The following is a 19077-nucleotide window of genomic DNA, read 5'->3' as shown; positions in this document are numbered from 1 at the left end:
GGCGGCTGGGTAGTTCCAGGAGGTAGCGTCGTCGCCGGTGGGTTTGTCGTTGCTGGTGGTTGTGTTGTCACCGCCACGGGTGGAGCTGTTGTTACTTGTGGCTGGGTCGTCACCGGTGGAGCGGTCGTTGCCGGAGGTTGAGTTGTCACTGGTGGCTTTGTTGTTGCTGGAGGTGGTGCTGTAGTTGCTGGCGGGGCTGTTGATGGTCCTGCCGTTACTACAAGACGTCTAGCGCTGTCTGAACGGGGAAACACACACCCCGACGTGGAATCCGCGATAACGGCGCACTTGGCATCTACGTTGGCCACGCATTTTTTGCCGTCGAACGTGCCTAGTGTTGAATTACAGTCGGAGACGGCAACGTCATCATTTTGTGGGCACGCCGTGCCTTGCTGAACTACACCGGAACCGGTGCATGGTAGACCACGGTCTTCAGAAAGCGAGTAGACGGCGTCATATTGCTCCACTACAAGCACGTCGGCACTTGTAATCCCGGCTCGCAAGCAGAAGAATCAGCGCCACCGATGAGTGTACGCTAAACCTACTAGTGCTCATATTTACCCATGCGAGCTGCTCCGGTTTTGCTTCAGCAAAAACAAGCGAACATGGCCAGTGCAGGAAGTATTAGCACTTCCACCACGGAACGTATCTTGACACCATAAGCGTTTGGTGGCGCTCTATAGGAATGAATATGGCCAGTTTATTGTGCGGTGAGCCACCGCGTTGCGGGTTGGTTTCAACACGTGAACTTGGTCACAACGCCCTAGCCGATCCAGTTCAAACACATGAGGCGCAACACAGGGAGCTGCTTGCATTTATTATATACCTACATGCGCTCCCCCCAGTAGATTGCAGGAAAGCGAGATAGCGTTAAGTAGTGTACATTCATATCAATTCGCCGAAACATAGGGATCATAGGAATGAACAAACTCGAATGTATGATGATGAATATACAAATGCTCGAAACTGTTACTTACGGTGCGTTCAGTCTGCAGTCACAAGTGGTGACTGCAGACTGAACTCGCCAGCGCAACGGCGAGAGTAGAAGTGAAGATACATCCCATCGCGAGCGAAGGCAGGTCGTGTGGAGGGGCCGTTGGAACCTTAATGATGCTTGGGCTTCTCCGTCTGCTTGTGTGCTGGTGTGGAATGGTACTTGTGCTTTGACTCCCAGGTTTCATACGACCTTCTTTCGTGGTTGAAAGTTGATGGCGACTCACGCATGAACGCTGCTGAGTTATAGTCGCGCCCTTCGGTCCGAGGCGCGACTGTAGTTGCCGGCTTTGGGGTCGGGTGGCGGTAGTTAGCTGGCGCGTTTGTGCTGGGGTGGCGGGTAGCAGGAGTGTTTGAGGTAGGACGACGAGTGCCGTAGTTGCCATCGCTGGGGTAGCGCGGGCGGGTCGTGCCAGGTGACGATGAACTCGGTGGCCGATATGTTCCGGTGGGTGATGATGAACTCGGCGGACGAGATGTTCCGGACGGTGAGCGCGTTCCTGGAGGTGATGACGAGCTCGGAGGCCTTGAGGTACAAGGAGGAGAGGTAGTTTCAGGGGGTGATCTTGTAGCCGGCGGATTTGTCGTCCCAGGCGGTGAGGTAGTTCCGGGCGGTGATCTAGTGCCCGGTGGATTCGTCGTTCTGGGCGGCAAAGTTGTTCCTGGCGGATTCGTCGTTCTAGGCGGCGAAGTAGTTCCAGGCGGCGAAGTAGAGCCGGGAGGACTAGTCGTCCCTGGTGGCGAAGTAGTTCCTGGCGGCGAAGTAGAGCTGGGTGGGTTAGTCGTTCCTGGTGGAGAAGTTGTCCCTGGCGGTGACGTAGTGCCGGGAGGGTTGGTCGTCCCTGGTGGCGAAGTAGTTCCAGGCGGCGAAGTAGAGCCGGGAGGACTAGTCGTCCCTGGTGGCGAAGTTGTCCCTGGCGGTGACGTAGTGCCGGGAGGGTTGGTTGTCCCTGGCGGCGAAGTAGAGCCGGGAGGACTAGTCGTCCCTGGTGGCGAAGTTGTCCCTGGCGGTGACGTAGTGCCGGGAGGGTTGGTCGTCCCTGGTGGCGAAGTAGTTCCAGGCGGCGAAGTAGAGCCGGGAGGACTAGTCGTCCCTGGTGGCGAAGTAGTTCCTGGCGGCGAAGTAGAGCTGGGTGGGTTAGTCGTTCCTGGTGGAGAAGTTGTCCCTGGCGGTGACGTAGTGGCGGGAGGGTTGGTTGTCCCTGGCGGCGAAGTAGAGCCGGGAGGACTAGTCGTCCCTGGTGGCGAAGTTGTCCCTGGCGGTGACGTAGAGCCGGGAGGGCTAGTCGTCCCTGGTGGCGAAGTTGTCCCTGGCGGTGACGTAGTGCCGGGAGGGTTGGTCGTCCCTGGTGGCGAAGTAGTTCCAGGCGGCGAAGTAGAGCCGGGAGGGCTAGTCGTCCCTGGTGGCGAAGTTGTCCCTGGCGGTGACGTAGTGCCGGGAGGGTTGGTCGTCCCTGGTGGCGAAGTAGTTCCAGGCGGCGAAGTAGAGCCGGGAGGGCTAGTCGTCCCTGGTGGCGAAGTAGTTCCAGGCGGCGAAGTGGAGCCGGGAGGGCTAGTCGTCCCTGGTGGCGAAGTTGTCCCTGGCGGTGACGTAGTGCCGGGAGGGTTGGTTGTCCCTGGCGGCGAAGTAGTTCCAGACGGCGAAGTAGAGCCGGGAGGACTAGTCGTCCCTGGTGGCGAAGTTGTCCCTGGCGGTGACGTAGTGCCGGGAGGGTTGGTTGTCCCTGGCGGCGAAGTAGTTCCAGGCGGCGAAGTAGAGCCGGGAGGGCTAGTCGTCCCTGGTGGCGAAGTTGTCCCTGGCGGTGACGTAGTGCCGGGAGGGTTGGTTGTCCCTGGCGGCGAAGTAGTTCCAGACGGCGAAGTAGAGCCGGGAGGACTAGTCGTCCCTGGTGGCGAAGTTGTCCCTGGCGGTGACGTAGTGCCGGGAGGGCTAGTCGTCCCTGGTGGCGAAGTAGTTCCAGGCGGTGACGTAGTGCCGGGAGGGTTGGTTGTCCCTGGCGGCGAAGTAGTTCCAGACGGCGAAGTAGAGCCGGGAGGACTAGTCGTCCCTGGTGGCGAAGTTGTCCCTGGCGGTGACGTAGTGCCGGGAGGGTTGGTTGTCCCTGGCGGTGACGTAGTGCCGGGAGGGTTGGTTGTCCCTGGCGGCGAAGTAGTTCCAGGCGGCGAAGTAGAGCCGGGAGGAGGACTAGTCGTCCCTGGTGGCGAAGTTGTCCCTGGCGGTGACGTAGTGCCGGGAGGGTTGGTTGTCCCTGGCGGCGAAGTAGTTCCAGACGGCGAAGTAGAGCCGGGAGGACTAGTCGTCCCTGGTGGCGAAGTTGTCCCTGGCGGTGACGTAGTGCCGGGAGGGTTGGTTGTCCCTGGCGGCGAAGTAGTTCCAGGCGGCGAAGTGGAGCCGGGAGGGCTAGTCGTCCCTGGTGGCGAAGTTGTCCCTGGCGGTGACGTAGTGCCGGGAGGGTTGGTTGTCCCTGGCGGCGAAGTAGTTCCAGACGGCGAAGTAGAGCCGGGAGGACTAGTCGTACCTGGTGGCGAAGTTGTCCCTGGCGGTGACGTAGTGCCGGGAGGGTTGGTCGTCCCTGGTGGCGAAGTAGTTCCAGGCGGCGAAGTAGAGCCGGGAGGGCTAGTCGTCCCTGGTGGCGAAGTTGTCCCTGGCGGTGACGTAGTGCCGGGAGGGTTGGTTGTCCCTGGCGGCGAAGTAGTTCCAGGCGGCGAAGTAGAGCCGGGAGGACTAGTCGTCCCTGGTGGCGAAGTAGTTCCAGGCGGCGAAGTGGAGCCGGGAGGGCTAGTCGTCCCTGGTGGCGAAGTGGAGCCGGGAGGGCTAGTCGTCCCTGGTGTCGAAGTTGTCCCTGGCGGTGACGTAGTTCCAGACGGCGAAGTAGAGCCGGGAGGGTTGGTTGTAGTTGGTGGGGAAGTTGTTCCAGGCGGTGACGTAGTGCCGGTAGGAGTCGTTGTCGCTGGAGGTGAGGTCGTTCCTGGTGGTGGCGTAGTGGCGGGAGGTCGAGTTGTTCCTGGGGGTGATGTAGTGCCGGGGGGATTGGTCGTCGCTGGAGGGGAAGTTGTTCCGGTAGGCGGCGTTGTTGGGGCTTCTTGTCTTAGCTTCCTGTTGTAGCTTGGTAGCATGCAATCCCGCTCGGAACCGCTGCATCCGATAGCAGAGATTGCCCGCACATTCTCTGCGGGCACCCCAGTGCTGGCAAGTCCCGCGACCGTAAGGCAAGCGAAGGCAACGAGTGCAGCAGCTTGGCGCGGACGCATTGTACAGTGACGGCACTGTCGAGTAGCAATCGAAACTTGAGCAGTCTGTAAGATCGGGTGTTGATGATAGCCGGAAAATGGAGGAATGAGAGTACAGCCCAAGACAGCAACGGAGGCCGAAGGACGCAGGCAACGGCTCGACCTTTTGCTGTCAGAACGACGTAACGTACATCGAACGCCAACACGATCTCGGCGAACACGTGCTAAAGGGCGCTAATGAGTTGTAGGTTTCTTGAAGCAGTTAGCTTGCATTGCGGCTTCTTGGCCATGAGGCCGTTGCGTGCCACGAAACTGAACAGCCACGATAGGCTTTCCTGCGCAGTAAGGATACCAAGCCTGGAAAAGACCCGTTACGTCACTCCCGCTGAAATGATGCAATGTGTCAACACCGGAAAATATTTTACTGTCCGTAAGAGAGGGAAAGTAGAGGTATCAATCAGTCACTCTGATCGCTCCTAGATTGGTGGGTGGTTTGACAGCCTGCGCCAAGTTATCCTCTTTTGAGTGGTAACATGGAGTTGCTCTCGCGATGCCTAGTTTCATTGCTAGCGTCGCTGACGAATCGTCGCGAGTTTATGAAACGGTAGTCTTGACGACGCCAGCCTTTCCTTTCGACGTAACGGGTGAATTCTTCTCGAACTAACACGTTAGACCGACTATCAATGGACTCGCACGTCTGTTGTTCTATTACCCGACAGAGAAATCTTTTCAACGGAGTCTGGACTCCGTTACCAAAGCCAGTCCTGCAGTCGGAGTTTTGGTACCGATTTTTGTCGGCAAGCATGCTTTGACATCCGAACAGTACTCCCGCGGACTAATTAAACCTGGATATATTATACTGCAGCGAATGATCCTGCATGAGCCTAGCCGGTATCCCCTGGTGGCTGGCTAGCTGTCTCTTTCCTACGCAGTCGTGGTTGGGGCACAGGGAAAATTTATTGAGCTTGTCCGAGTCGTAGGGTGCGGCGAGGCGGGTCGGCTTTCGATGACTGGAATATGAAAAGTGAGTGCTAGGTGTTGTAGGTCCTACGAATTCTAAACTTGTCCGATCAGCATGCGATGCTGAACTCCGTCTTGAGTTTCTTATCCAGTTTCTCCTTGCTTCTGGAAATAGGAGTATCCAAGCCAACGGATACATGTACTTCCACTGTGTCGTATCGTCAGACGTCGTGTCAACCCGCAAGTCCTGAGCGTAAGTGGGGGCCGCCAACTCCAATAGAGTCGACACAAACTCCTCAGAGCAAAGCACTTCTCATTTTTTGCTCTGAATGGTTAACGTTATCTCACGCCTTGAACAAACCAAACCAACCAAAGTGCAAACTAATGGTTCGAAGTTATATTTCACGACCGTTGAACCGTTACTTTAGTTTGAACGTTACCAGACCAATGCTCTTGAACCATTCCTGAGGTTTGGAGTTTCGTGGTTTGGAGTTGAGCTTCAGCTGCAACCGATGGTTTGCTTTTTCCACTGCCTGGTTGGTCAACATGGCTCTCTGCTCTTCGGGCGGGCTCTCTTCAAAGGCTCTCTTCAAAGGCCACGCCCAAGCAAGCCGCATAGCTTGTACCCCCCGAAGAATTAGAATCTGCGGCTGGTATCGGTAGCAAGGTTAGCTTATTCGCTTGCACCTCCTGTATGGCAGGATTTGCATTCCTGAAGGCGGTGAGCAAATCACCCTGATGCAGCTTTTGTCTTTGACAGCGGCTCCAGTCTTCAACGACACTTGGCCTTTCGGCTGTGCAGCGCGGCACTTCTCGATAAGAGCCGCATCGTGAACAGTTTCAAATCGAGGATTTTAGCCAACCACATTCTCGTGGTTTGCTTGCTTTGGTTTGCAGCACAGAGCTCGCAAATGGCGATTTTCGGGTTACCCGCACCCGCCCGATCGCTCCTCTTGTTCGCTCCGGGTACCCGCACCCGCCCGACGGCACCGTTCGGGTACCCGAACTTTACCTGGCCCATTATATACAAACAGAGCCATTCGAAACAAAACGTGCAATATATGGTGAGTTCATCTTTACTCTTAGTCGATGAGATCGCTATTAGATCTCACTACGAGAATATCGTCTAGCATCGATGGATTGAGGGAATGCCGCGATTTACACATTACAATTCCCGCAGTGGAGAAATTGCTTTCCGATACGGCGCTTGACGCCGGAATGCACAGTATCGTCCTTGCCACCATCGCAAGCTTCGGATATGGAGGTTTACCTGTGGAGTTCCACCATTCCAATATGTCGAGGTTGGTTTTGTTGTCTTTACCTAGGAGCAGCTCATGTATTTGTCGAACTCCTCTTGCTCATCAAGATTTACGCATGGTGCATGTTCGTCATGTCTCTCGTCCGAAGAGCACAAGTCTGCAGCACCCACAATGAATGAAGCGGAACTTGTTTTTTCTGCTTTTTGTGCGAGCGAGTACGGCCTGCACACGGTTTAGTAGATTATACAGTCGATCGGGTTGGTGAAGCACAAGAACTGGTGCTCTCCCAGCGTCTTGTACAATCGCTGTCTTTTCTTGGGATGAAAATATCACGGAGAAGCGGGCTGTATCTATAACAAAGGCAAGCGGTTGTACTGTATGCTACATTACTGATAAACTCGGGTACCCGCAACCCACCCGAGGATAATTTCGGGTACCCGCACCCTACTCGAAGTTCGGGTATACCCGGCCGGGTAAGCATTTTACCCGGCCGATTGCGAGCTCTGTTGCAGCGTCTCACTCGGTTCAAACCACGAAACCATTTCGAACCTGATTCATTGGTAATTTTGGTTTGGTTTGTTTACCGAACCAAACCACGTGGATGTGGTTTAGTTTGTTCTAGGCGTGCGTTATCTGTTACATCTGCTGCAACTGCGGTAGTGGTGTGACCTTTCTGGTACTGATACAAAACTGGCCTGCGGTGGGCGAAGGAGGAAGAGGAGGAGGTTCATGGGGCTGGCGGGGAGATTGTGAAGTGCGCTGGCCATTCCCTGACCAACTGCCTGCAGCCAAACACGTGTTGTGGTAGCCCCTGTATTTAGTAATATCCTTTTCAACACGATGTACCATGAATTTGGTACACCGCTACATATCTTACACTCTCCCCTCTGCAAATTGAAGTTCCCTCATACCTGCTGTCTCTGACTGCTGAAGTTGAAGTCAAGCCACTATCTCTCGTCCTCGCGCTGGAGCTGCTGTTGCACGGCCTCGACTTCTTATCGTTGACTGCTCTGTCTCACTTATCTTCGTCTCCTAGCTTCCGCTTCACCTCAGTCAGCAATTTTCTTTCAACTCCGCGCCCGCGCCACTTTCGAGGCACTGCTGCTGCTTGCTTCCTGCACGCCCGTCCTACGCAACCACTTGCTCCCTCGAGAGCCTGGAATGGTGCGCACGAAGCAAACTGCTGCGCGCCCGACTGGGGGCCGCGCTCCGCGCCGATTGCTCGTGCAGCTGGGCGGAAGACATCTAGCCGTGAGGCTGCGACAATGACTCGGTGGCACATCTGGACGATCACGAATCGGCTAGGAACTCAAATAACTAACGACTCACGGCACTTTGTCGAGTATGTCGCATCGGCAGGGAAGACGGTGGACTCCTGGCAGCCTCATTGGCTGCTCGAAGAGGACGCCTTTGCAGGTACCTAGAATTAGTCAACGAAGCTTCCGGCGGCCGATGAGTTCGCGCTGCCGCAGCCGGGCGTGGTCTCTTAGGCCACGGGCGCCTCTGGCGATGGGCATTGCGCGTTCGTTGCGCTCGCACGTGGTGTCGACGCCCTCGGGATCCCTGAGTGGTGATCAGACGACGTCGTCAAGAAGTTCTACCGCGCGCACCGCCGCGGACGATGCGATCCAGATCGAATATGTTGTGTGGTCCACACGGTGGACATTCATTCGGCAGGTAAATCGCACAGCTCGTCTCGCAGGATGCTCTGAGAACTATGAGGACACTTTTCGTGTCAACCAGATCCAGTCCTGCTTGTCCGGTGTGTCTAGATCTGATATGGCTACGGTCCGGTTAATTCAGAATAATTTGATAATTGTATTGCTTCTTCTTGATCTTCAATTTCGCATTCCTCGAAATTCTATCTGGTACCTTGAAGTAGCGCTTCCATTTACAAAATGAAGGGTTAGGTTCTGATGAATCACTTAGCGAATGTATAGTAGACCTAACCCTATTATCGCTCCTATTCAAATCTGCTGCGCAAGGAAAAAGAAGCTACTTCCACGATATTTGGAATTTGTATGACGCGGTGTCAGAAGCAACTTCCATCGCATGAAACAATGAAATATGCAAAATCGGGTTGCATGACGAATCAGAAAAATCCTATATGCGAATATGCACCAATCGTTGAACGATCAAAAAAATATTTTTTTACAGTACTCATTTAGGTCGGTTAGATAAGGTCTTAGAGACGGTCGGTCTCCTACAAAGATACGACAAGACTAATAGTACTAGCAAATTCAGACAAGACCAATATTACTACGGCAAGCTTAAAAGTACTAAGACAAGACTTGCTGTACTAGGACAAGACCTACAATACGATGACATTATAAACTACACAATTCCTTGCATGTACGCATGCCGAGTCTTCACAAGTCGGCGCTTTTTGTCGAGACGAATATATCGTGCAAGTGTGTCAATCGTGAGTACACACATATTCGGAATAACACTGTCATTCAACCAATGTGTGGTATAGTAAGCCGAATACGCGGTTAGTGTAGCGTCCGAAACCTCCCTTGGGTCAGCAACTCCCTTCTGGATGGCAAATTCCAACACATCTTGGGCAATCAGTTTGGCAACGCTAAAGAGGCTGGGAAGCACACCGCTTTTCTTTTTGTCCAGATTGGTCCAATCGCATACTGGCTTGAATAAATGACGAGAAGGATCCGCCTTCCAATACATGCGACACAAATCCTTCCAATCTTTTGCTGGAGGGAGAATAGATACCTGTTCACTGCATCCAGGCCGATCGCGCAATGGCTCAGGCGCAGGGCTCCTCCCAGGGTGTAGTATCGCTATCAGGGTATCAAGTTTTTCTTCTAAAGTACTTGTAGATTTTTCGAGGGCCTTCAAACGCTTTTCCAGTGAGATTTCTGAAGGCGTCTGCCTAGTATTAGCTGCCGCACTTCGCTTTCTACCGGTAAACGTCGTCGGACAACCTGTGTAGACTTCACGATCTGGGGCCAAACAATCCGCTAGTTGTTTATCTTCGTCGCTAGATGCTTGGTCAAGAAGATAGCGCACAAGGGTCTCCGCCGATTCATTTTGTGTCCAGCCAGCCCACCACTTTACCATTCTGAGTGACCATCGCTTTTCTGGGACGGCAAACATGAACCGGTACTGCGCGCCAGCCCGACGAAAGGTATGCGATGTAAACCAGATATCTCTCCACGCTTGTCTAACGTAGCCGCGAGTCTTCGTTCCATTTCGATTGAGATCACGAACCACACAGTTAAGCAAGGTGATGAATGCCTGTTCTGACATTTTCTTGCCCCATTCCACACGCGCATTTTCACATTCCGTTGTAGTTGTGTCCGTCTTGAGAACGTTCTTTGAAATCTTCGAAAGTGCCGGAAATACATAATCTGTGTCACTCCATCGATGATCCGTCTTCGTTTGGATGTACGCCAGCCAGGCCGTCATATGATACAAAGCATCAATTGATCGTTCACGCTCGTCCAAGTGGTGTAGATTATGGCAGCGGCCTTCTGCGACCTCAGTTTTCCGTCCTTCAAGTTTGTATGATGCAAACGATATGGATGAGATAGGGTCCGAAACGCTTTGTCGCGTGAGCCCTAGCGTTAAATTTTTCCACTGCAGGCTCAACACCTCGTTAATTCGGCACATGCTATAGAACGCAAAAGCGGATACCGCTGTAAACCACAAGCGACTTGCTTCCGTGAATCCTTCTGTGGTCGCCAAATGGCTGTGCAGAACGTTAAGCATGTCCAGCGAAATAGGCGTGGCTTGGCGCTGAGTAAACTCCACACTTTTGCGCTTCTTGAGACCGCGCATGAACTGCCGAACAAACGAGTCTTTTGCTGGGTTTCCCAGACCGTACTTAATTCCATTCTCGTCGGTGACCACCACCCACTTATCTGGACCGGCAGCATCACGACGCTCTTGACTACTGTAGTAGTTTGCAACGGCAGCTCGTATCTTCTCGGCAGTCTGGTTAGATACAGCACTAGAGACCGATACACTTTCCATGAATGCAACAAGAAGAGAGGGAAGCTCGTGATGGCGCACCATAGCTGGATCCGGGTATTCATTTGCGACGCAGAAATCGCAAAACTTCTTAAAGTAGGATGCGTAGACGTCCCTGGTTTCCTTCTTGATCACATGCGTAGCTGTCGCAATTCCACCTTGCAATAGCTCTTGAAATGAGGGTCGTTGAGACGTTGGCTGTGATGCCATTGGAAAGAAACAAAATAAACTGTGCGCTCACAGCTTCCTGTCCAGCCAAATCAATTGTGAGCCTCTTCGCCATTCATTTTTACTCCAGTACTTTTAGTCTTGTCGTAGTACTTTTAGTCTTGTTTTAGTACTTTTAGTCTTGTCTTAGTACTTTAAGTCTTGTCATACTAATTCTTATATTGTTGACTAACGATGGCCTTTTTATTAATCGGATACAAAGCTATCCGAGTTTACCTAATCCCTTAATCACCCTCAGAGTCAGATTCAATACCAAAAGCAGCCTCGAAACGGCGCTCCCGGGCGGATATCGTTGCTTTTTTCTTCGCCTCAGCCTCATAAGTCTTGTCCTTCTCAGCAAAGCGCGCCAAGTACGAAGCTTCAAACTCTATCAACGATTTGCAGCTCTTGCCTTCTCCGAACGCGTCAATCTGGTCTTGGATAGGCGCCTTCAGTAAATTGTTCTCATGACGGGCATCCTCGCAGTCAGCAAGCCACCGGTCGATCTTCGCTTTAAAAGTTGTCTGTAAGTAACTGCGGTACTTTTGAAGTCGAACGCGCTCCCCAAACAGCGTGTTTGCTTCTTCCTTGAGCATACGCTGCCTATAGAAGACAAACTGCTTGCACGTGGATTGAAGTAACGTACTTGCGGGTTCCACCTGAAACTCAGGTGGCATGCGGTGGCGCTTATCGGGATGCAACAGTAGAAAGGTTCGTTTAAACCAAATTTGCGACAGCAAGTCCTTGTGCTCCATCTGAACACAGTAATATTAATAAACACATGAGAACCTTTTGATTTTCATCCATCAACACTTACCTGGGTGAAGATGTACTCAAATAGGTCTGCATCACGACTTAAATCTTCCAGTTCGTGCCCTTTCAAGCCTACAGGCTCGGGTTTCGGAGGGAGAGATACACTTTCTAGTTCGAGAAGCTCCGCTCGTAACTCTAGAGACACGTGTTAGAAATAACGGTAACTTATGGTCGCAATAGATTAAACCCACCTTCAAGTCGCTCGAATGCACGCGCGGCACGCTTGGCACGCTGGGCGCCGACACGCTTGGCGCGGTTCTTCTCCCACGACTTCTTCCGGATCTCACTGCGTGAGAGCCGCTCCTTGGTGCCCTTGCACTTCTTCTTGTGCTTGGAAAGGTTGGTGCGCGATATCGCCTTGCCACACGCGTCGCACGGCGTCTTCACAGCGCTGCCGTACGGCGCGCGTGTCGTCACTCCCCTCGCCATATCGCGATGTGCGGATCGAATGCGCTCTTAACCACATTTATTGGCTAATATTAATTTTTCTGATATCACAATTTTGATTGGTTAAAATATTTTTTGCATGAGCTTGTTTTCCCGTTGCGCTGGTGAAAGAAGTCGCATTCCCGAAAAGTATCCAGTACAGTTGCTAATGTGTTAATTCCGACGCCGTTTTCGGTGTTGATGTTGACATTTCGCTTAATACGCTTGGACCAGACCACATACTTGGTTTGTATTTTTTAGCGGTTCCCATGTGGGTTCACCTCACCCACTCATATTATTTAATACTGTGCGGCGCTGAGTCGCTTGCGCTGCCCACGATCGCTTCCACCATTTGCCCAATTGCGCTGTCATGTAAAATCACTTGGATACGCGAGAGACGCGTCGGGTGTCGTACGGGTTGAGCGACCCGGTGTTGAATACGGGGAGTAGGTTGAGTCCGGGCGACAAATTAAATCAGGGAGCGATTGTGGACAGTGTGAACGATGGGATACGGGTTGATGCTTGATTGAATAATTTCCTTATCAATCATTTCCCGTACCCACTTGTCAATCTCAGCCTTCTGCTCATGTGAGATGGCGGTACATGTAACAGGGTTACACACACAATTGACAACAGTCACTTCTGCATGACAACGGTCACAGCTGACAACTGTCACTTGCGCATGACATTTGTCACTTATGGTTTAACAGATAAATATCTGTTAAAGGTTTTACATACTTCCTCACCTTGGTGTAAGGCACACCAATGGATACATTGAAGTGAGCCACCACAATGAGTGGTCCACACCTACCCAAAGATTCTATTGGTAGAAAGCAGCATTTTTCTACCAATTAGAGACGTGCATATTGGCGGGCCAGCCGCTGCCAACCCCTTTCATAGATGATACACAGTTTTAGCAGATTTAAGAGGAAGATCAATTTACAAACAAGACAGTTCTCATTTTACCTTAAACTAGCTACTTGGTGTTTTATTTTATTTATATTATACTTGTGGACTCAAGTATAATTAATTCAAATTATTAATAAACTCCTACGCTTCCTCATACACGTGGCGCGACGTGTAAGCAAAAGTAGTGAGCCAAAGTAGGCCCACTACACCTGGTAGCACTTTGTAGTCCGTCCAACGACCGACTACGTGACGTTCGTACGAGGTGTACGAACGCGGAGCCGAGAACCCCATGAGCACGGAGGTGCCCATAGAGAGCTCCTATACGCCTGAAACGCATGTTGCACGCGCGGATTGCCCAAACCTGTCTGACCCAGAGTGGGAGGCCCTCCAACGACTGTCAACAGCCATTGGGGAGGCGGCGATAGCTACGATGCTGCATACGCTATCGCCGACGGAGCAACATGGTGTTGCTCTGGGGTTCATTATGAAGGAGCAGCGCGATGCTGCTTCCTCAGCGACGGCGTCGTCGGGGACGACACCGCGTGCTCAGTCGTTGAAACTGAGTTTAAGCAACTACGTTGGAAGAGAGGGTGAGCCTCTCCTCGGATGGCTTGTCGAACTCGACACAGCCATTGCGGCTCGACGTATCGTCGACCCGTTGTCAAAGGTTGCGTTCACCATGTCATGTCTTGGCGGATGGGCGAGGAGTTGGGCGTACGGACGCCGACTCTCAGATCCTACGTGCTTCAGCACGTACGAGATATTCAAAGAGGAGCTCAGACAAGCGTTTGAGCCCCCGCAAAATGAGTTCCGGTCGAGGGCGGAATTCCTCGACCTACAGCAGGGTAAGCATTACGTCCATGCTTACGCGCAGCGTGCTTGGTCTCGAACATCGTGACCAACCCGATAGACGAGGCGACTAAAGTCGTCACGTTCATGAAGGGACTGAGAGATGGGCCTGTGAAGACCTATCTCTTCCGAGAGTACCCGAGTACTCTCGAAGCTGCGATTACTCTCACAATGCAAGAAGAGTTTAGCCTGGGGCAGGCTAAACTGCATGCGAACGTGCCGAGGTCGTAACCGCGCCCGGTAGTGAGCACGGGAGGTCCGGAACCAATGGACCTCTCGAATGCAACGGCTGCTGCTCACCAGCAGCACGGAAGTAATGTGCGATGCTTCCGTTGCGGAAGGACCGGTCACTTTGCCAGAGAGTGCACGGCTCCCGTGCACTACAATGGTGGCCGTCGTGGCGATGCCGGGCATCGCCGCGAACAAACAAAAAACGTGAACGTCCAGTAGGCGCGGGGCGCCCTACTGGTAATGCAGTCAGGCGTGCCGACACTGGCCACGCGACACTGAGGACTGCAGCCCCCAGTGAGACCAGCTCTCACTGCAAGAAGCAAGATGACAGGCCGAACCTGGTCATCTTGAAGGTAACGTCGAACAGAGCGAGCGACTCTCTTCGCGCTCTGGTAGATTCGGGCGCGTCGAACAAATTTGTTCGACTGCGGAGTTTACCGAGTCTTGACTTCGAGGTGGTAAAGGTACCTCGAAGTCTTCTGGAAGTTCGATTGGCAACAGGTGCCATCGTGAAGACCGAGAAGCGCGTCGTGAACGTGCGCTTCTCGTACAAACAACGAGTGTTTGTCGAACACTTTATCGTCCTGGACCTGGACGATAAGTTCGACGTTGTTATGGGCATGCCGTGGCTTGCACGGCATGTTCCGGTGATAGACTGGAAGAAGCGCACGCTCGTGCGCTTCGACCGCGACAGCGGAACAGAGAGCGATGGCCCTGTTACCGCAGCGCACGCACCAGCAGGTGCGCGCGACTCGCCAGTCGAGACAGCGCTTAATGCCGCTGTCCCGGAATGTCCAAGGGGTGCGCGAGGATGCGCACAAGTGGGATCCACGTCGGCGGTGCTGCCGACGTCGGAAGATGAGGATATGTTGGTTCCGGGAACCAACACTCGCGTTCAAGCGTGTAAGGGACAGTCCCTGACACGAAGAGGTCAGGTCGACGACGACGCGTCGACTCCGGGAGTCGAAGCACCCTCGGTCATGAGGGGCTCCGCCAATGAATGGCGTCGAGGTGACGAAGGCGTGTCAACTCCGGGAGTTGACGCTGCAAACAGTACGGACGGTTGCAAACGTCCCGTACTGACGCAATTTGCATGCTGTCGTGCAGCCGGGCTGTACGACGAAGCGCCATGCGATCAAGCCGGGCTTGATATCGCGCGCCCGCAGACAAGGTCTGCCGGCGAAAGGACACATTACCTGCAGCCGGGCTGCACGAAGGAACATGCGGTCAAGCCGGGCTTGATACCGCGCGCCCGCGGGCAGGGTCCGCCGGCGAACAACTGTCCACGGCCGGGCCTGGACCAGAAGAACAACTGTGCGGAGCCCGGCTCCGCACAACAACAAGACGGCGCAAGCGGAGAACGCTGCGCAAGTCTCGGTCCGGGACCGAGACGCCACGAGAACAGTCTACTGAGCAGACTGAGGCGGTGACGCCCGACGTCGAGACGCTAAGCGTCTTGACGCTCACCGATACTGGATTCCAGTATCGTGAAATGGAACTCGCTAATCCTCCGACGACGGCGACGGAGTTGACTTCGCTTCCAGCCACGAGCTGGAAGCGCTTCACGCGCGACTTGCACGATGGACGCATCGAGCAAGTCTGCGTTCTTTCGGACAGCGAAAGAACGGCGAGCGAGAGCGAAGAGCTGAGGCAGCTCTTCATGGGAAGTACCACTGAGAGTGAAGACACTCTCAGTGTGAAGACGAAGCGAGAGCGCTTCGAGGAACAAGGCTGGGACTCGCTGAAGTCGAGTCCCTATTACGAATTGTTGAGGGAGTACAAAGACGTACTCCCGGAAGAGATTCCTGCGGAGCTTCCGCAGGATAAGGGCATTCAGCACGAGATTGATCTCGTGCCGAATATTAATTGACGTGTCGAGACCGACACGTCTAAGCTTAACGGGGGGATGGTGTAACAGGATTACACACACACAAATGACAACAGTCACTTGTGCATGACAACGGTCACAAGTGACAACTGTCACTTGTGCATGACATTTGTCACTTATGGTTTAACAGATAAATATCTGTTAAAGGTTTTACATACTTCCTCACCTTGGTGTAAGGCACACCAATGGATACATTGAAGTGAGCCACCACAATGAGTGGTCCACACCTACCCAAAGATCCTATTGGTAGAAAGCAGCATATTTCTACCAATTAGAGACGTGCATATTGGCGGGCCAGCCGCTGCCAACCCCTTTCATAGATGATACACAGTTTTAGCAGATTTAAGAGGAAGATCAATTTACAAACAAGACAGTTCTCATTTTACCTTAAACTAGCTACTTGGTGTTTTATTTTATTTATATTATACTTGTGGACTCAAGTATAATTAATTCAAATTATTAATAAACTCCTACGCTTCCTCATACACGTGGCGCGACGTGTAAGCAAAAGTAGTGAGCCAAAGTAGGCCCACTACAGTACATCGCAGTGTTGTGATCCTTCACATCGATGCGAGACGAATATCACGCTCCATCGGCAACGCGGCAGTTAGCTCGGGTGTAGACACATTGTCCTTGTACTCGATAATGACAGGATACGTGGGGTTCTTCTTGAACAATTCCCAATCTGTTTGTAGAAATGGTTTCACCTTCTCCCTTCCAACGTTGTAGGTTCGTCACTTCGCGTGAGGTCACGCTGAATCTCCTTAATCGTGTCGTCTGTAAGCGCAAACATAAAATCGTGTTCGGGCTGGTTCTTCACGGGTAGCCGTAGAAACTGCTGCAGTTTCTTTCGCGTAATGTCCCTCGTTTAGACTCCTTCCGAGTCAACCACTACAAGAATAAACATTGCCTCAACCTTGGCGTTCTTTCTCTCCCTCTTAGCGAGTTTATCCACGACATCAGTCGGTCTTTCAGTAGATTCAACTTCGCCCTCTGGCAGCGTTTCTGGCACGACGTCTCAACAAGAATCACGGCTTATCGTATGCAATCTTTTGCTGGCTACAGCTCGGTGAAGCTCGAAACATATAGTCGGACTGCACTTCCCGTTGGGAGTTGAAGTTTCTGCCACTGAGTCTCCAACCGACGCGTCCTTCTTGAAGCATCGACGTTTCCAGTCGATCTTGGGTTGTTCATCCACGAAAACGGCATCCCAATAACGAAATCAAACTCGTCTGGAATGTCGAACACAACAGCGACACACTGGTAGTTTGGGGCACCGTCGAGGCGAACAGTCATTTTCACTAACTCCAAGGTCGCTTCCCCAATATTGTTGTTTTCCAGCTTCACCTTGACGGTTCGGTCTTGTACACATGTGTTCTCAGTTCATTCTTCTTCACATAGGTTCGTGACGCATAGACCGTCGTAGCACCGCAGTCCAAGAAGAACTGCGCGCAAGTCCTGTTCTCACGATGCTCCATACGCCCCCGTTGGCAGCAATCAATGGTGCGCACTTGTAGACGAGAGGGCCTTCACAAAGTAGATTAAACGTAGCTTCGTTAACGGTTATATCTTCTTCGCTAGCACTCGTCACATCAGGTCCCTCTTTTACTGGCGTGGCTGGTCGTTTCCCTGATCACTCTTCAGCTTGCTACAGTCACGTTTGAAGTGTCCAGGCTTGTCGCAGTGGTAGCACACAAGACCATCCTTGATTTGCTCCGCAGGCGCGTAGTGGCCAGGCTGGTACGAACGCTTGCTGAACGGGTTCTTGTCTTGGAACGGATTCGATCTTGGTGGTACACGGAACCGTTGCTCACGCTCTGGTTTCTCGTTACCACCTTTGTGCTCACCACCGAGATGGGACATCTCATGCTTGGTGGTTTTGTCCATCGCTTCGTTCAACGCTGTGGCATTCTGTAGCTTGACGTAAGCTTGCGTGGAACGCTTGAGACCGTCGCAGTAGTAGCTGACTTGGTCCACAACTCTCATGTTCTCGACGCGGAAGATCAGCGACGAGTACTTCCCATTGTACTCCTCAATGCCACCAACCTGGCGGAGTTGACGAAGCTTTTGTCGGAGCACCGCTTGGTAGTTCAACGCCTCGAAGTACATAAGAGCGTCGCAGGTAAACTGCCCCCACGTCTGCTCCTCTGCTGGCGTCCGAGAGGCCCAGAACAGGAACAAACCCGACGCGGGTTCCTCCATCGCGGTACCAGTGATCGCCGGTAGCATGTCGCTGCTGTCCGTCACGTCGTGACCGTTGATGCTGCACAGTGTCTCTACTTGGAAGAGCCACTGCTGTACGTCTTCGTCGCATTTCCCCCTTGAACTTGGGAAGTCCGTTTGGAACTCGAGGCTTGGTCTCGATGGGCATTGGGCACGGCACTTGGTTCTTGGCTTGTAGAGCCGCAATCTCGGCCCGCAACTGCGCGAGTTGTGCTTCTAGCTCATCTTGCATCTCTCCTCCCGCGACTGGCGCGTCGTGGTCGTTCTTGCGCGTCGTGATCGTTCTTGCGCGTCGCAGGGGCCATGGTCGTTGGGCCCTGACCAACAAGTGCTACCAGTGATACAAACTGTCCCTGCGGTGGGCGAAGTAGGAGGAGGTTGTTGGGGCTGGTAGGGAGATTGCGAAGTGCACTGGTCATCCTCTGACCAACTGCCCGCAGCCAAACACGTGGCTGTGGGAGCCCCTGTATTTAGTAATATCCTTTCCAACGCGATGTACCATGAATTTGGTATACAGCTATATCTCTTACAGGTACAGAGCTGTGATAGTGAATTATCACAGTTGCGTGATTTCTTTTCTTCATTGTTTTCTTCATTTTTTAATATTCGCTTGATTGCGCTGGAAGATTGCCATTCAGGAAGACCCTAATGCTCGAGTGGGCCCCATTCGACGTCTACTGTATCTGGTTGCCGCAACCTTGTCGGGTTTGCAGTTGCGTTAAAACTAATCCTTACTCACACAGAGGTAGGAGCCACCTCAGAATGAAAGAGACTTACCAAAACGGCAGTGATATTTTGTATAGTATCGGGAAGTTTTGCGTCCTTCTACAATATTTTTTATATATAGGGGAAATTCCAAATTACGTTTGTAATTTTGAACTAATTCCAAACGTAGAGAGCTGTACTCTCCGTAATAGAAGACATCGTGCACCAAACGTACCTTGTGCTCCTTAACCATACTACTCCATCTCGCAGAGGTTCTATCTCCGTTAGTGTACACCTTCTGTAGTATGTAAACAAGGTACATTGTTTTTAAACATCAAGATTTTGCATAACGATAAGTACATTTTGGCCAGATTTTGTATTAGACCAAAAATTGGT

The 19077-nt window shown here is 52.5% G+C and overlaps 3 protein-coding genes across 3 annotated transcripts; all 3 read right to left on the bottom strand.

Annotated features, from left to right (window-relative positions):
- Positions 1-3808: 3808 nt before the first annotated feature.
- IUM83_19681 (uncharacterized protein) lies at positions 3809-4135 on the bottom strand (the record flags this gene model as incomplete). Its single annotated transcript, XM_067944743.1, has 1 exon — positions 3809-4135. The coding sequence occupies one exon, from the start codon at positions 4133-4135 to the stop codon at positions 3809-3811; it is 327 nt and encodes a 108-aa protein (XP_067785517.1).
- Positions 4136-10882: 6747 nt separating this feature from the next.
- IUM83_19680 (uncharacterized protein) lies at positions 10883-11879 on the bottom strand (the record flags this gene model as incomplete). Its single annotated transcript, XM_067944742.1, has 3 exons — positions 10883-11392; positions 11455-11585; positions 11642-11879. The coding sequence occupies 3 exons, from the start codon at positions 11877-11879 to the stop codon at positions 10883-10885; spliced, it is 879 nt and encodes a 292-aa protein (XP_067785530.1).
- A 5479-nt stretch (positions 11880-17358) lies between these two features.
- Positions 17359-17955, bottom strand: IUM83_19679 (uncharacterized protein; the record flags this gene model as incomplete). Its single annotated transcript, XM_067944741.1, has 1 exon — positions 17359-17955. The coding sequence occupies one exon, from the start codon at positions 17953-17955 to the stop codon at positions 17359-17361; it is 597 nt and encodes a 198-aa protein (XP_067785510.1).
- Positions 17956-19077: the final 1122 nt, after the last annotated feature.

Source organism: Phytophthora cinnamomi (genome assembly GCF_018691715.1).
Source record: "Phytophthora cinnamomi strain GKB4 chromosome Unknown Contig78, whole genome shotgun sequence".
Taxonomy (NCBI): Eukaryota; Oomycota; class Peronosporomycetes; order Peronosporales; family Peronosporaceae; genus Phytophthora; species Phytophthora cinnamomi.
This window is presented reverse-complemented; position numbering and strand designations above follow the sequence as displayed.